General features: G+C 44.2%; 2 protein-coding genes and 2 long non-coding RNA genes across 5 annotated transcripts in view; 3 read left to right on the forward strand and 1 right to left on the reverse strand.

Moving 5' to 3' along the window:
• The window catches only part of c3h5orf34 (chromosome 3 C5orf34 homolog), an 89,284-nt gene that overhangs the window by 52,128 nt on the left and 20,871 nt on the right, over positions 1 to 16,285 (reverse strand). The gene's annotated exons all lie outside the window — the stretch shown is intronic.
• On the forward strand, positions 2,109 to 4,441 carry LOC138237697 (uncharacterized). The gene is made up of 4 exons (XR_011189047.1): positions 2,109 to 2,159; positions 2,336 to 2,410; positions 2,597 to 3,501; positions 3,730 to 4,441. It is a non-coding gene; the product is annotated as an uncharacterized lncRNA (long non-coding RNA).
• On the forward strand, positions 10,007 to 10,978 carry LOC138237695 (uncharacterized). Its single transcript, XR_011189044.1, has 2 exons — positions 10,007 to 10,448; positions 10,716 to 10,978. It is a non-coding gene; the product is annotated as an uncharacterized lncRNA (long non-coding RNA).
• On the forward strand, positions 12,596 to 15,961 carry LOC138237690 (uncharacterized). 2 transcript variants are annotated; one of them, XM_069186948.1, is made up of 6 exons: positions 12,596 to 12,646; positions 12,823 to 12,897; positions 13,084 to 13,437; positions 13,647 to 13,988; positions 14,217 to 15,431; positions 15,699 to 15,961. In XM_069186948.1, exons 2-6 carry the CDS (start codon positions 12,823 to 12,825, stop codon positions 15,789 to 15,791), a joined length of 2,079 nt encoding a protein of 692 aa, XP_069043049.1. In that variant the 5' UTR covers positions 12,596 to 12,646; the 3' UTR covers positions 15,792 to 15,961. The 2 variants fall into 2 exon arrangements, with proteins under 2 accessions (XP_069043049.1, XP_069043050.1); XM_069186949.1 differs by lacking the exon at positions 12,596 to 12,646 and having other exon boundaries at positions 12,694 to 12,897.

The raw sequence follows: 16,285 nt of genomic DNA on the forward strand, positions 1-16,285 counted from the left end.
ACAAAGTTTCTGGCTGAAGTGAGATCCGCAAGTAGTTGCAGTGTTTGTTAGAGGAAAATCAAAAATCATTTTCCATCCTTACATCTATCTCAGAAAAGTAGCCAAGTAAAACAACTTCATTGTGTCCCTGTTGTATCTCCTAATTCCAAGCCCAAAAATTGAAAACTGTCGTTAGATAAAATACTGTACATCGTGTAAGCTTTTGGAGCAGTCAGATGTCAAGTATTAAATAATACAAATTTCATACAATGACCTTCACAATGATAAAAACACTGATTAAGATTAAGCACTAATAGCTACAAAATAGGTTTATCCTTCTTACTTCTCCCCTCTAGCGGTGGGAGGGAGTCGGGGGGACATTGAGGTGTTTTATGAGCCGAAGACGTTTTTGAAAGGAACTGAAGTCACGTTGCATTAGGAGCAACACCTGTAAACCAGCTCTCCCAAAGTGTCTTAACTGTCAACTGATGCGCGACCTAAATCCTTACACACATAATTACAATGTTTAACTTTATAGAGAGTTTCTCCGTGCTTCTGATATCTTTACAGTCTCGCCACCCAATACTGTACAGTACATCACCCATAATGGCAACGAGAACCAACAGGACACAGGGCGGATACTGTGCAGTTATTCAGTCAGAACCGGAACAAAATATGGAAATAGCTACAACGCAGTGAGCTTTATACCATTTATTCGAATTAAAGAGCGATTTCAAATACAACATTATACAGATATTCATTTCTACACTTCACATTGTTGTTCAGCTGTTCTAAATCCGTCCGCACCGCTGAGCACTTTTCCCAGAGCGTCTCCGCTTGCTCAAGCAGGGAGGAAACAGGACATTTACGTTTTTACCCCAACATTTGGATTAAAAACCTTTTAAATATTGTAACGCTTACGGCCGACAAGCAGTGTGTGTAAGAGCCGGCGTACCAGAGCGGGTGACGTCACCGCCCTTCCCTGTGATAGCAGGACCACAGCTACTGGGCTGTGTAGAGATCTCTCTTTAGCTCACGGGGCTAGGTCGCTGCAGAGAGACGTGGAAGTCCCGGGTTCGAGCCTCCAGTCGGGATGGGGCCGACCAGATGCGGCAAGGGCGCCCACCTGAGCCCCCGTTGCGTTACATTGGTGTCAGAAGCGGGGCGGGATAGCCCTTCGCCGGGGACGGCGATTTAAGCGGGGGAGAGTGTAACGCTTACGGCCGACAAGCAGTGTGTGTAAGAGCCGGCGTACCAGAGCGGGTGACGTCACCGCCGCTCACCGTCACCGGCTGTGTAGAGATCTCTCTTTAGCTCACGGGGCTAGGTCGCTGCAGAGAGACGCGGAAGTCCCGGGTTCGAGCCACCTATACTTTGGGCCGACCAGATGCGGCAAGGGCGCCCGCCTGAGCCCCCGTTGCGTTACAATATACAGAATACAGGGCTGAAAAAAAAAACGGAGGTCAGCAACAACTGTATGATTGCGACGGGTAATGACGACTAATGACAGGAACAGTGTGAGTGTGCCGAGCCTGTACTGAAGGAGAACACAGCCCCCTCCTGGAGGAGTTTTACAATGACAACACACGACCGTTATCTCCGCACAATTCCGGGAACGAACCCAATTCAGAATTACACACTGTAGGACGCTTGTCAATTAGCAAACAGGCTAGTGATACTGGTGTCTTTAACTATACCGTTACAGGAAATTTCTTACCTAGGGAGAGTGAATCACCTACGTTTTTTTGCACATCTCGAATACTATCATGATTTTTAGATTCTAAAGGTGTTTGCATTAATTGTTGATTCCGAAAAACTGTAAATCATGCGGCATGCTAATGAAGATTTGGAGGTTTTCGATCGTTATTCATGGTAAATGAAACTAGTTTTGCACCTTTTGAATACAGTAACGATTAGTGAAACGCACTAATGCTGCCATGCCGTCTTGCTGGGTGAAAGGCAGACTCTTTATTACGTCATCACTGGTAATATGATGAGTTGAACTAAGACTTTGTTACATCACTTCGTAACTATGCCAGCGTTGAAAATAAACTTATTAAGCGCGTTTAGTTCAAGCTAACACGCGGTAAGAAGGTCGTCGAAGATGAAGAAGAAGTTTTAAGAAAACACTTTCTCAGACAGAGAAGCCTCAAAATATTGATTTTATCTGAAACATAAAGGTAGGACGTTTTTCACTTATTTACTCAAGGTACTGCTCTTCTATGTACAAGAATAGACTTTTTTACAGAAATTGCACACTGAAAGTCAAAGTCGTCTTTCATTTAAATGTTTAACAAATAAGATGTCAGTATTGAATTATTCGGGTTAACCAAATCATTTTCTGCGGGGTTTCAAGATGGATGCCAAGGAGGGGAACAACCTCCGAGTGAAAGCCGTGGAGTGTAAGGCGAGACAATCAGAAGATTGCTTGGTAAGTTGAAAAAGGATGCGTCTCCATGATCAGCTCTTTAATTACCGGATAAGATTAGTTTCTTATGGGGCAAATCTGTCTCACATTGTTTCCAGTATCCTCTACTGCCACATAAATGTACAAAAAATGGAAACAAACCCAGAAAATCGTTCATATTCAAACTAGGAATTTTGTTTGACACTTTAGAGAAAGAAAGGAGGAGTCGAAATGAGTCAAAAGCAGACTGCTGACCCTCGCCTGGATGTCAAAACCTCAACAGCCATTTCTGAGGGGCCAAAAAGAAAACAGCGGTTTGAGAAGGATGATGGTGATCTGTCGGGAGATGTGGACAGACTCATTGCTGAAATAGAGGAGATGTTCAGCGACTCGTCCAGTCAAACCCATCCTGGCCGAGACAAACAGGCGGAGCAGACAGAGCCCCTCATGTCCTGCGAGGACAGTGGCAAGGAGCCCTGGTCTGACGCAGGACCACCGTCTCGTGTACGCCTACCCAGACCAAAGGCTTCATATGGCAGGAGGAAGAAGAGCGGAGGTACAGAGGTGAGGAAGGGCGTTGGGGTCCAAACCACCAGTGAGACCCGTCATCACAGGGGCACTTGAATACCAGCAAGGGCAAAAAACATTAGGAAAAATTCTGGCTTTGCCAACTTAATAAACTGGATGTACAGTATTGTGTTTAAGAGATACATATTGAGATATTATACACGGTAGTTCTGGTTTATATTTGTAGAGACTTTTTAACTTTTTAGGTAACACAAAGAGTCATACCTTCTGAAAAGGAGACTGTTGAACTCTTCTCTGAGATCCTGACCCCACAAACAGTTTCTGAGGGGCCAAAAAGAAGAAAACATTGTGGCAATGACAGTGTCTCCAGAGATGTGGACAGACACTTTGCTGAAATAGAGATGTTCAGCGACTTCTCCAATGAAACCCATCCTGGCCGAGACAAACAGGCGGAGCAGACAGAGCCCCTCAGGTCCTGCGAGGACAGTGGCAAGGAGCCCTGGTCTGACACTGGACCACCGTCTCGTGTACGCCTACCCAGACCAAAGGCGTCATACGGCAGGAGGATGAAGAGCAGAGGTACAGAGGTGAGGAAGTGCGATGGGGTCCAAAGCATAAGTGAGACCCGTCATCACTGGGTCACTTTAATACCAGCAAAAAAAAAGTTTTGTTTTAAATACAATAAGAAAAGTTTTGGCTTTGCCTGTGTAATAAATTGTATATACATGCTTATGTTTGTAATATATGTTGATACATATATATTGTGATTCTGTCTTTTATGTGCCTAAGTATTTTATTTAACTTCTTGGATAAAGGAAGGTGGCGTCACTGACTTCTTCCCTGAGATCCTGACCCAAAGAGCAGTTTCTGAAGGGCCAAAAAGAAGACAACATATTAGGAAAGACGATGTTTCCAGAGATGGGGACAGACTTATGGCCAAAATAGATGAGATGCTTAAGGTATCCCCCTGTGAAACCCCTCCTGGCCGTGACATCCTTCCATTTTTATCCAAAAGACCACTGTCGGAAGATCCACATCAGATCAGAGTCCGTGGCCTTGCCAAGAAGGCCCAGACTGACCTGTCACTGGTGGAGGAGTTTAAACAGGATGCTTTAAGTACAGCAAAGGGACACCCCAGAATACCTTTCGACAGCAACAATTCCCAGACTGCCAAAGAGACCGGCGCTGCTGAGGAGCTTGGCGAGATGTCAGAACAGCCAGCTCCTCCAGTGCTCTCCTTGACAGAGCCCGTGAAGGCGACAGTGATGGAGGCTTCAATGAACAGCTGCCCAGGACACCTGCTGCCTCGTATACGTCAGCCCAGACCAAAGGCCTCTTATGGCAGAAGGATCACGAATGGGGCCATAGAGGTGAGGAAGGGTTCGGGGTTCCAGGTCGTCCGTAAGATCGCTCACGTGAGGCAGGAGCCCTTTACCACCAGCGAAGAAAGTCCCACCAAGTGCAACTCTGGTAATTTTCCACCCCAGAGTGAAGGCTCCTTAATAGGACCACATCATCCTCGGTGTTTGAAACGACAAATGGAGGAGAAGATCCCGGCATTGGAGAGCTTCCCTAAGGAGGCTTGGGCAGGAGGAAATAAAAGAGAGAAAAAGGCAAAAAAACAAACCCGTCTCATATCTGTCCAAGCTGAAGAAGACATGCAGCTGGACAAGGAGACCAGCAACCATGACATCTCATCTTTTACATCCGAGTTCCCACCAGATAACGGGGAGAAGGAAGACAATGAAATTCATGTCCCTCCAAAACCCACAATGATCAGTACAGAACCAGAGGACACTTTACAAACTGAAAGCATCAGTGCCCGACCGGGACAAATAGAAGCCATGGTTGGACAACTTAAAGTTTTGGCAACAGAAAAGGAAGTCGAACAGGAAAAGGCTAGTAGTGTCTGGAAGAAGCTCCTTAGGAAAACCGGTGCCAGGAAGATGAAAGAAAGTCCAAAGAAACTACAAAGAGACTCAGAGAGTGCCTCTCCATCTTCATTTAAAACACAACAGAAGGATAATGAGGTAAAAACAAAGCAGAAACGTTATGTGATATTTGTTTTCTATGTTGTTTCTTCCAGTTGTGGTTAGTTTTTCTAGAAGCTGTAAATGGGAATGGGAGGTAACTACTGGATGTAACTAAGTATACTGTACCTGACAAATCGCATGCCCACAATGCCTGCTGGGATAGCCAAGCAGTGTGATATCACCTGTGTAAAGACAGGGAAGTCAAAGATGGCCAAGTGTGTAAGTCAACACTGAAATTATGTTTTTAAATACCTTCTGTTTCAGAGCTCAACTCAAGAACAGCCTTCAGAGAGAGTAGAGGGAAGCTGTACCTCCTGCTTTGCTTTTCTTAAGCTTTTTAGGAGGAAGAGAAGGTGAAGGGACTGCAATCAGACTGGCAGTAGCATAGCCCCTGCAACATTCTTTCACTTCAATGATTACTGAAACAACAGGGCTGGACGTGTACGATACGTTAACAGAAAATAACAGAGCCTTCATTTTTTGTGAATACACAGAGACTTAATACATTCTTTAATTGTTAACAGAAAGTTGTTTGTGTGCATTTTAATCCATGGTTCACAAAGTTTCTGGCTGAAGTGAGATCCGCAAGTAGTTGCAGTGTTTGTTAAAGGAAAATTAAAAATCATTTTCCATCCTTACATCTATCTCAGAAAAGTAGCCAAGTAAAACAACTTCATTGTGTCCCTGTTGTATCTCCTAATTCCAAGCCCAAAAATTGAAAACTGTCGTTAGAAAAAATACTGTACATCGTGTAAGCTTTTGGAGCAGTCAGATGTCAAGTATTAAATAATACAAATTTCATACAATGAACTTCACAATGATAAAAACACTGATTAAGCTTAAGCACTAATAGCTACAAAATAGGTTTATCCTTCTTACTTCTCCCCTCTAGCGGTGGGAGGGAGTCGGGGGGACATTGAGGTGTTTTATGAGCCGAAGACGTTTTTGAAAGGAACTGAAGTCACGTTGCATTAGGAGCAACACCTGTAAACCAGCTCTCCCAAAGTGTCTTAACTGTCAACTGATGCGCGACCTAAATCCTTACACACATAATTACAATGTTTAACTTTATAGAGAGTTTCTCCGTGCTTCTGATATCTTTACAGTCTCGCCACCCAATACTGTACAGTACATCACCCATAATGGCAACGAGAACCAACAGGACACAGGGCGGATACTGTGCAGTTATTCAGTCAGAACCGGAACAAAATATGGAAATAGCTACAACGCAGTGAGCTTTATACCATTTATTCGAATTAAAGAGCGATTTCAAATACAACATTATACAGATATTCATTTCTACACTTCACATTGTTGTTCAGCTGTTCTAAATCCGTCCGCACCGCTGAGCACTTTTCCCAGAGCGTCTCCGCTTGCTCAAGCAGGGAGGAAACAGGACATTTACGTTTTTACCCCAACATTTGGATTAAAAACCTTTTAAATATTGTAACGCTTACGGCCGACAAGCAGTGTGTGTAAGAGCCGGCGTACCAGAGCGGGTGACGTCACCGCCCTTCCCTGTGATAGCAGGACCACAGCTACTGGGCTGTGTAGAGATCTCTCTTTAGCTCACGGGGCTAGGTCGCTGCAGAGAGACGTGGAAGTCCCGGGTTCGAGCCTCCAGTCGGGATGGGGCCGACCAGATGCGGCAAGGGCGCCCACCTGAGCCCCCGTTGCGTTACATTGGTGTCAGAAGCGGGGCGGGATAGCCCTTCGCCGGGGACGGCGATTTAAGCGGGGGAGAGTGTAACGCTTACGGCCGACAAGCAGTGTGTGTAAGAGCCGGCGTACCAGAGCGGGTGACGTCACCGCCGCTCACCGTCACCGGCTGTGTAGAGATCTCTCTTTAGCTCACGGGGCTAGGTCGCTGCAGAGAGACGCGGAAGTCCCGGGTTCGAGCCACCTATACTTTGGGCCGACCAGATGCGGCAAGGGCGCCCGCCTGAGCCCCCGTTGCGTTACAATATACAGAATACAGGGCTGAAAAAAAAAACGGAGGTCAGCAACAACTGTATGATTGCGACGGGTAATGACGACTAATGACAGGAACAGTGTGAGTGTGCCGAGCCTGTACTGAAGGAGAACACAGCCCCCTCCTGGAGGAGTTTTACAATGACAACACACGACCGTTATCTCCGCACAATTCCGGGAACGAACCCAATTCAGAATTACACACTGTAGGACGCTTGTCAATTAGCAAACAGGCTAGTGATACTGGTGTCTTTAACTATACCGTTACAGGAAATTTCTTACCTAGGGAGAGTGAATCACCTACGTTTTTTTGCACATCTCGAATACTATCATGATTTTTAGATTCTAAAGGTGTTTGCATTAATTGTTGATTCCGAAAAACTGTAAATCATGCGGCATGCTAATGAAGATTTGGAGGTTTTCGATCGTTATTCATGGTAAATGAAACTAGTTTTGCACCTTTTGAATACAGTAACGATTAGTGAAACGCACTAATGCTGCCATGCCGTCTTGCTGGGTGAAAGGCAGACTCTTTATTACGTCATCACTGGTAATATGATGAGTTGAACTAAGACTTTGTTACATCACTTCGTAACTATGCCAGCGTTGAAAATAAACTTATTAAGCGCATTTAGTTCAAGCTAACACGCGGTAAGAAGGTCGTCGAAGATGAAGAAGAAGTTTTAAGAAAACACTTTCTCAGACAGAGAAGCCTCAAAATATTGATTTTATCTGAAACAGAAAGGTAGGACGTTTTTAACTTATTTACTCAAGGTACTGCTCTTCTATGTACAAGAATAGACTTTTTTACAGAAATTGCACACTGAAAGTCAAAGTCGTCTTTCATTTAAATGTTTAACAAATAAGATGTCAGTATTGAATTATTCGGGTTAACCAAATCATTTTCTGCGGGGTTTCAAGATGGATGCCAAGGAGGGGAACAACCTCCGAGTGAAAGCCGTGGAGTGTAAGGCGAGACAATCAGAAGATTGCTTGGTAAGTTGAAAAAGGATGCGTCTCCATGATCAGCTCTTTAATTACCGGATAAGATTAGTTTCTTATGGGGCAAATCTGTCTCACATTGTTTCCAGTATCCTCTACTGCCACATAAATGTACAAAAAATGGAAACAAACCCAGAAAATCGTTCATATTCAAACTAGGAATTTTGTTTGACACTTTAGAGAAAGAAAGGAGGAGTCGAAATGAGTCAAAAGCAGACTGCTGACCCTCGCCTGGATGTCAAAACCTCAACAGCCATTTCTGAGGGGCCAAAAAGAAAACAGCGGTTTGAGAAGGATGATGGTGATCTGTCGGGAGATGTGGACAGACTCATTGCTGAAATAGAGGAGATGTTCAGCGACTCGTCCAGTCAAACCCATCCTGGCCGAGACAAACAGGCGGAGCAGACAGAGCCCCTCATGTCCTGCGAGGACAGTGGCAAGGAGCCCTGGTCTGACGCAGGACCACCGTCTCGTGTACGCCTACCCAGACCAAAGGCTTCATATGGCAGGAGGAAGAAGAGCGGAGGTACAGAGGTGAGGAAGGGCGTTGGGGTCCAAACCACCAGTGAGACCCGTCATCACAGGGGCACTTGAATACCAGCAAGGGCAAAAAACATTAGGAAAAATTCTGGCTTTGCCAACTTAATAAACTGGATGTACAGTATTGTGTTTAAGAGATACATATTGAGATATTATACACGGTAGTTCTGGTTTATATTTGTAGAGACTTTTTAACTTTTTAGGTAACACAAAGAGTCATACCTTCTGAAAAGGAGACTGTTGAACTCTTCTCTGAGATCCTGACCCCACAAACAGTTTCTGAGGGGCCAAAAAGAAGAAAACATTGTGGCAATGACAGTGTCTCCAGAGATGTGGACAGACACTTTGCTGAAATAGAGATGTTCAGCGACTTCTCCAATGAAACCCATCCTGGCCGAGACAAACAGGCGGAGCAGACAGAGCCCCTCAGGTCCTGCGAGGACAGTGGCAAGGAGCCCTGGTCTGACACTGGACCACCGTCTCGTGTACGCCTACCCAGACCAAAGGCGTCATACGGCAGGAGGATGAAGAGCAGAGGTACAGAGGTGAGGAAGTGCGATGGGGTCCAAAGCATAAGTGAGACCCGTCATCACTGGGTCACTTTAATACCAGCAAAAAAAAAGTTTTGTTTTAAATACAATAAGAAAAGTTTTGGCTTTGCCTGTGTAATAAATTGTATATACATGCTTATGTTTGTAATATATGTTGATACATATATATTGTGATTCTGTCTTTTATGTGCCTAAGTATTTTATTTAACTTCTTGGATAAAGGAAGGTGGCGTCACTGACTTCTTCCCTGAGATCCTGACCCAAAGAGCAGTTTCTGAAGGGCCAAAAAGAAGACAACATATTAGGAAAGACGATGTTTCCAGAGATGGGGACAGACTTATGGCCAAAATAGATGAGATGCTTAAGGTATCCCCCTGTGAAACCCCTCCTGGCCGTGACATCCTTCCATTTTTATCCAAAAGACCACTGTCGGAAGATCCACATCAGATCAGAGTCCGTGGCCTTGCCAAGAAGGCCCAGACTGACCTGTCACTGGTGGAGGAGTTTAAACAGGATGCTTTAAGTACAGCAAAGGGACACCCCAGAATACCTTTCGACAGCAACAATTCCCAGACTGCCAAAGAGACCGGCGCTGCTGAGGAGCTTGGCGAGATGTCAGAACAGCCAGCTCCTCCAGTGCTCTCCTTGACAGAGCCCGTGAAGGCGACAGTGATGGAGGCTTCAATGAACAGCTGCCCAGGACACCTGCTGCCTCGTATACGTCAGCCCAGACCAAAGGCCTCTTATGGCAGAAGGATCACGAATGGGGCCATAGAGGTGAGGAAGGGTTCGGGGTTCCAGGTCGTCCGTAAGATCGCTCACGTGAGGCAGGAGCCCTTTACCACCAGCGAAGAAAGTCCCACCAAGTGCAACTCTGGTAATTTTCCACCCCAGAGTGAAGGCTCCTTAATAGGACCACATCATCCTCGGTGTTTGAAACGACAAATGGAGGAGAAGATCCCGGCATTGGAGAGCTTCCCTAAGGAGGCTTGGGCAGGAGGAAATAAAAGAGAGAAAAAGGCAAAAAAACAAACCCGTCTCATATCTGTCCAAGCTGAAGAAGACATGCAGCTGGACAAGGAGACCAGCAACCATGACATCTCATCTTTTACATCCGAGTTCCCACCAGATAACGGGGAGAAGGAAGACAATGAAATTCATGTCCCTCCAAAACCCACAATGATCAGTACAGAACCAGAGGACACTTTACAAACTGAAAGCATCAGTGCCCGACCGGGACAAATAGAAGCCATGGTTGGACAACTTAAAGTTTTGGCAACAGAAAAGGAAGTCGAACAGGAAAAGGCTAGTAGTGTCTGGAAGAAGCTCCTTAGGAAAACCGGTGCCAGGAAGATGAAAGAAAGTCCAAAGAAACTCAAAAGAGACTCAGAGAGTGCCTCTCCATCTTCATTTAAAACACAACAGAAGGATAATGAGGTAAAAACAAAGCAGAAACGTTATGTGATATTTGTTTTCTATGTTGTTTCTTCCAGTTGTGGTTAGTTTTTCTAGAAGCTGTAAATGGGAATGGGAGGTAACTACTGGATGTAACTAAGTATACTGTACCTGACAAATCGCATGCCCACAATGCCTGCTGGGATAGCCAAGCAGTGTGATATCACCTGTGTAAAGACAGGGAAGTCAAAGATGGCCAAGTGTGTAAGTCAACACTGAAATTATGTTTTTAAATACCTTCTGTTTCAGAGCTCAACTCAAGAACAGCCTTCAGAGAGAGTAGAGGGAAGCTGTACCTCCTGCTTTGCTTTTCTTAAGCTTTTTAGGAGGAAGAGAAGGTGAAGGGACTGCAATCAGACTGGCAGTAGCATAGCCCCTGCAACATTCTTTCACTTCAATGATTACTGAAACAACAGGGCTGGACGTGTACGATACGTTAACAGAAAATAACAGAGCCTTCATTTTTTGTGAATACACAGAGACTTAATAAATTCTTTAATTGTTAACAGAAAGTTGTTTGTGTGCATTTTAATCCATGGTTCACAAAGTTTCTGGCTGAAGTGAGATCCGCAAGTAGTTGCAGTGTTTGTTAAAGGAAAATTAAAAATCATTTTCCATCCTTACATCTATCTCAGAAAAGTAGCCAAGTAAAACAACTTCATTGTGTCCCTGTTGTATCTCCTAATTCCAAGCCCAAAAATTGAAAACTGTCGTTAGAAAAAATACTGTACATCGTGTAAGCTTTTGGAGCAGTCAGATGTCAAGTATTAAATAATACAAATTTCATACAATGAACTTCACAATGATAAAAACACTGATTAAGCTTAAGCACTAATAGCTACAAAATAGGTTTATCCTTCTTACTTCTCCCCTCTAGCGGTGGGAGGGAGTCGGGGGGACATTGAGGTGTTTTATGAGCCGAAGACGTTTTTGAAAGGAACTGAAGTCACGTTGCATTAGGAGCAACACCTGTAAACCAGCTCTCCCAAAGTGTCTTAACTGTCAACTGATGCGCGACCTAAATCCTTACACACATAATTACAATGTTTAACTTTATAGAGAGTTTCTCCGTGCTTCTGATATCTTTACAGTCTCGCCACCCAATACTGTACAGTACATCACCCATAATGGCAACGAGAACCAACAGGACACAAGGGCGGATACTGTGCAGTTATTCAGTCAGAACCGGAACAAAATATGGAAATAGCTACAACGCAGTGAGCTTTATACCATTTATTCGAATTAAAGAGCGATTTCAAATACAACATTATACAGATATTCATTTCTACACTTCACATTGTTGTTCAGCTGTTCTAAATCCGTCCGCACCGCTGAGCACTTTTCCCAGAGCGTCTCCGCTTGCTCAAGCAGGGAGGAAACAGGACATTTACGATTTTACCCCAACATTTGGATTAAAAACCTTTTAAATATACAGAATACAGGGCTGAAAAAAAAAAACGGAGGTCAGCAACAACTGTATGATTGCGACGGGTAATGACGACTAATGACAGAACAGTGTGAGTGTGCCGAGCCTGTACTGAAGGAGAACACAGCCCCCTCCTGGAGGAGTTTTACAATGACAACACACGACCGTTAGCTCCGCACAATTCCGGGGACGAACCCAATTCAGAATTACACACTGTAGGACACTTGTCAATTAGCAAACAGGCTAGTGATACTGGTGTCTTTAACTATACCGTTACAGGAAATTTCTTACCTAGGGAGAGTGAATCACCTACGTTTTTTTGCACATCTCGAATACTATCATGATTTTTAGATTCTAAAGGTGTTCGCATTAATTGTTGATTCCGAAAAACTGTAATTCATGCGGCATGCTAATGAAGATTTGGAGGTTTTCGATCGTTATTCATGGTAAATGAAACTAGTTTTGCACCTTTTGAATACAGTAACGATTAGTGAAACGCACTAATGCTGCCATGCCGTCTTGCTGGGTGAAAGGCAGACTCTTTATTACGTCATCACTGGTAATATGATGAGTTGAACTAAGACTTTGTTACATCACTTCGTAACTATGCCAGCGTTGAAAATAAACTTATTAAGCGCGTTTAGTTCAAGCTAACACGCGGTAAGAAGGTCGTCGAAGATGAAGAAGAAGTTTTAAGAAAACACTTTCTCAGACAGAGAAGCCTCAAAATATTGATTTTATCTGAAACATAAAGGTAGGACGTTTTTCACTTATTTACTCAAGGTACTGCCCTTCTATGTACAAGAATAGACTTTTTTACAGAAATTGCACACTGAAAGTCAAAGTCGTCTTTCATTTAAATGTTTAACAAATAAGATGTCAGTATTGAATTATTCGGGTTAACCAAATCATTTTCTGCGGGGTTTCAAGATGGATGCCAAGGAGGGGAACAACCTCCGAGTGAAAGCCGTGGAGTGTAAGGCGAGACAATCAGAAGATTGCTTGGTAAGTTGAAAAAGGATGCGTCTCCATGATCAGCTCTTTAATTACCGGATAAGATTAGTTTCTTATGGGGCAAATCTGTCTCACATTGTTTCCAGTATCCTCTACTGCCACATAAATGTACAAAAAATGGAAACAAACCCAGAAAATCGTTCATATTCAAACTAGGAATTTTGTTTGACACTTTAGAGAAAGAAAGGAGGAGTCGAAATGAGTCAAAAGCAGACTGCTGACCCCCGCCTGGATGTCAAAACCTCGACAGCCATTTCTGAGGGGCCAAAAAGAAAACAGCGGTTTGAGAAGGATGATGGTGATCTGTCGGGAGATGTGGACAGACTCATTGCTGAAATAGAGGAGATGTTCAGCGACTCGTCCAGTCAAACCCATCCTGGCCAAGACAAACAGGCGGAGCAGACAGAGCCCCTCATGTCCTGCGAGGACAGTGGCAAGGAGCCCTGGTCTGACGCAGGACCACCGTCTCGTGTACGCCTACCAAGACCAAAGGCTTCATATGGCAGGAGGAAGAAGAGCGGAGGTACAGAGGTGAGGAAGGGCGTTGGGGTCCAAACCACCAGTGAGACCCATCATCACAGGGGCACTTGAATACCAGCAAGGGCAAAAAACATTAGGAAAAATTCTGGCTTTGCCAACTTAATAAACTGGATGTACAGTATTGTGTTTAAGAGATACATACTGAGATATTATACACGGTAGTTCTGGTTTATATTTGTAGAGACTTTTTAACTTTTTAGGTAACACAAAGAGTAATACCTTCTGAAAAGGAGACTGTTGAACTCTTCTCTGAGATCCTGACCCCACAAACAGTTTCTGAGGGGCCAAAAAGAAGAAAACATTGTGGGAATGACAGTGTCTCCAGAGATGTGGACAGACACTTTGCTGAAATAGAGATGTTCAGCGACTTCTCCAATGAAACCCATCCTGGCCGAGACAAACAGGCGGAGCAGACAGAGCCCCTCAGGTCCTGCGAGGACAGTGGCAAGGAGCCCTGGTCTGACACTGGACCACCGTCTCGTGTACGCCTACCCAGACCAAAGGCGTCATACGGCAGGAGGATGAAGAGCAGAGGTACAGAGGTGAGGAAGTGCGATGGGGTCCAAAGCACAAGTGAGACCCGTCATCACTGGGTCACTTTAATACCAGCAAAAAAAAAGTTTTGTTTTAAATACAATAAGAAAAGTTTTGGCTTTGCCTGTGTAATAAATTGTATATACATGCTTATGTTTGTAATATATGTTGATACATATATATTGTGATTCTGTCTTTTATGTGCCTAAGTATTTTATTTAACTTCTTGGATAAAGGAAGGTGGCGTCACTGACTTCTTCCCTGAGATCCTGAACCAAAGAGCAGTTTCTGAAGGGCCAAAAAGAAGACAACATATTAGGAAAGACGATGTTTCCAGAGATGGGGACAGACTTATGGCCAAAATAGATGAGATGCTTAAGTTATCCCCCTGTGAAACCCCTCCTGGCCGTGACATCCTTCCATTTTTATCCAAAAGACCACTGTCGGAAGATCCACATCAGATCAGAGTCCGTGGCCTTGCCAAGAAGGCCCAGACTGACCTGTCACTGGTGGAGGAGTTTAAACAGGATGCTTTAAGTACAGCAAAGGGACACCCCAGAATACCTTTCGACAGCAACAATTCCCAGACTGCCAAAGAGACCTGCGCTGCTGAGGAGCTTGGCGAGATGTCAGAACAGCCAGCTCCTCCAGTGCTCTCCTTGACAGAGCCCGTGAAGGCGACAGTGATGGAGGCTTCAATGAACAGCTGCCCAGGACACCTGCTGCCTCGTATACGTCAGCCCAGACCAAAGGCCTCATATGGCAGAAGGATCACGAATGGGGCCATAGAGGTGAGGAAGGGTTCGGGGTTCCAGGTCGTCCGTAAGATCGCTCACGTGAGGCAGGAGCCCTTTACCACCAGCGAAGAAAGTCCCACCAAGTGCAACTCTGGTAATTTTCCACCCCAGAGTGAAGGCTCCTTAATAGGACCACATAATCCTCGGTGTTTGAAACGGCAAATGGGGGAGAAGATTCCGGCATTGGAGAGATTCCCTAAGGAGGCTTGGGCAGGAGGAAATAAAAGAGAGAAAAAGACAAAAAAACAAACCCGTCTCATATCTGTCCAAGCTGAAGAAGACATGCAGCTGGACAAGGAGACCAGCAACCATGACATCTCATCTTTTACATCCGAGTTCCCACCAGATAACGGGGAGAAGGAAGACAATGAAATTCATGTCCCTCCAAAACCCACAATGATCAGTATAGAACCAGAGGACACTTTACAAACTGAAAGCATCAGTGCCCGACCGGGACAAATAGAAGCCATGGTTGGACAACTTAAAGGTTTGGCAACAGAAAAGGAAGTCGAACAGGAAAAGGCTAGTAGTGTCTGGAAGAAGCTCCTTAGGAAAACCGGTGCCAGGAAGATGAAAGCAAGTCCAAAGAAACTCAAAAGAGACTCAGAGAGTGCCTCTCCATCTTCATTTAAAACACAACAGAAGGATAATGAGGTAAAAACAAAGCAGAAACGTTATGTGATATTTGTTTTCTATGTTGTTTCTTCCAGTTGTGGTTAGTTTTTCTAGAAGCTGTAAATGGGAATGGGAGGTAACTACTGGATGTAACTAAGTATACTGTACCTGACAAATCGCATGCCCACAATGCCTGCTGGGATAGCCAAGCAGTGTGATATCACCTGTGTAAAGACAGGGAAGTCAAAGATGGCCAAGTGTGTAAGTCAACACTGAAATTATGTTTTTAAATACCTTCTGTTTCAGAGCTCAACTCAAGAACAGCCTTCAGAGAGAGTAGAGGGAAGCTGTACCTCCTGCTTTGCTTTTCTTAAGCTTTTTAGGAGGAAGAGAAGGTGAAGGGACTGCAATCAGACTGGCAGTAGCATAGCCCCTGCAACATTCTTTCACTTCAATGATTACTGAAACAACAGGGCTGGACGTGTACGATACGTTAACAGAAAATAACAGAGCCTTCATTTTTTGTGAATACACAGAGACTTAATAAATTCTTTAATTGTTAACAGAAAGTTGTTTGTGTGCATTTTAATCCATGGTTCACAAAGTTTCTGGCTGAAGTGAGATCCGCAAGTAGTTGCAGTGTTTGTTAAAGGAAAATTAAAAATCATTTTCCATCCTTACATCTATCTCAGAAAAGTAGCCAAGTAAAACAACTTCATTGTGTCCCTGTTGTATCTCCTAATTCCAAGCCCCAAAATTGAAAACTGTCGTTAGATAAAATACTGTACATCGTGTAAGCTTTTGGAGCAGTCAGATGTCAAGTATTAAATAATACAAATTTCATACAATGACCTTCACAATGATAAAAACACTGATTAAGATTAAGCACTAAT

The sequence above is a fragment of the Lepisosteus oculatus genome, chromosome 3 (genome assembly GCF_040954835.1).
Source record: "Lepisosteus oculatus isolate fLepOcu1 chromosome 3, fLepOcu1.hap2, whole genome shotgun sequence".
Lineage (NCBI taxonomy): Eukaryota > Metazoa > Chordata > Actinopteri > Semionotiformes > Lepisosteidae > Lepisosteus > Lepisosteus oculatus.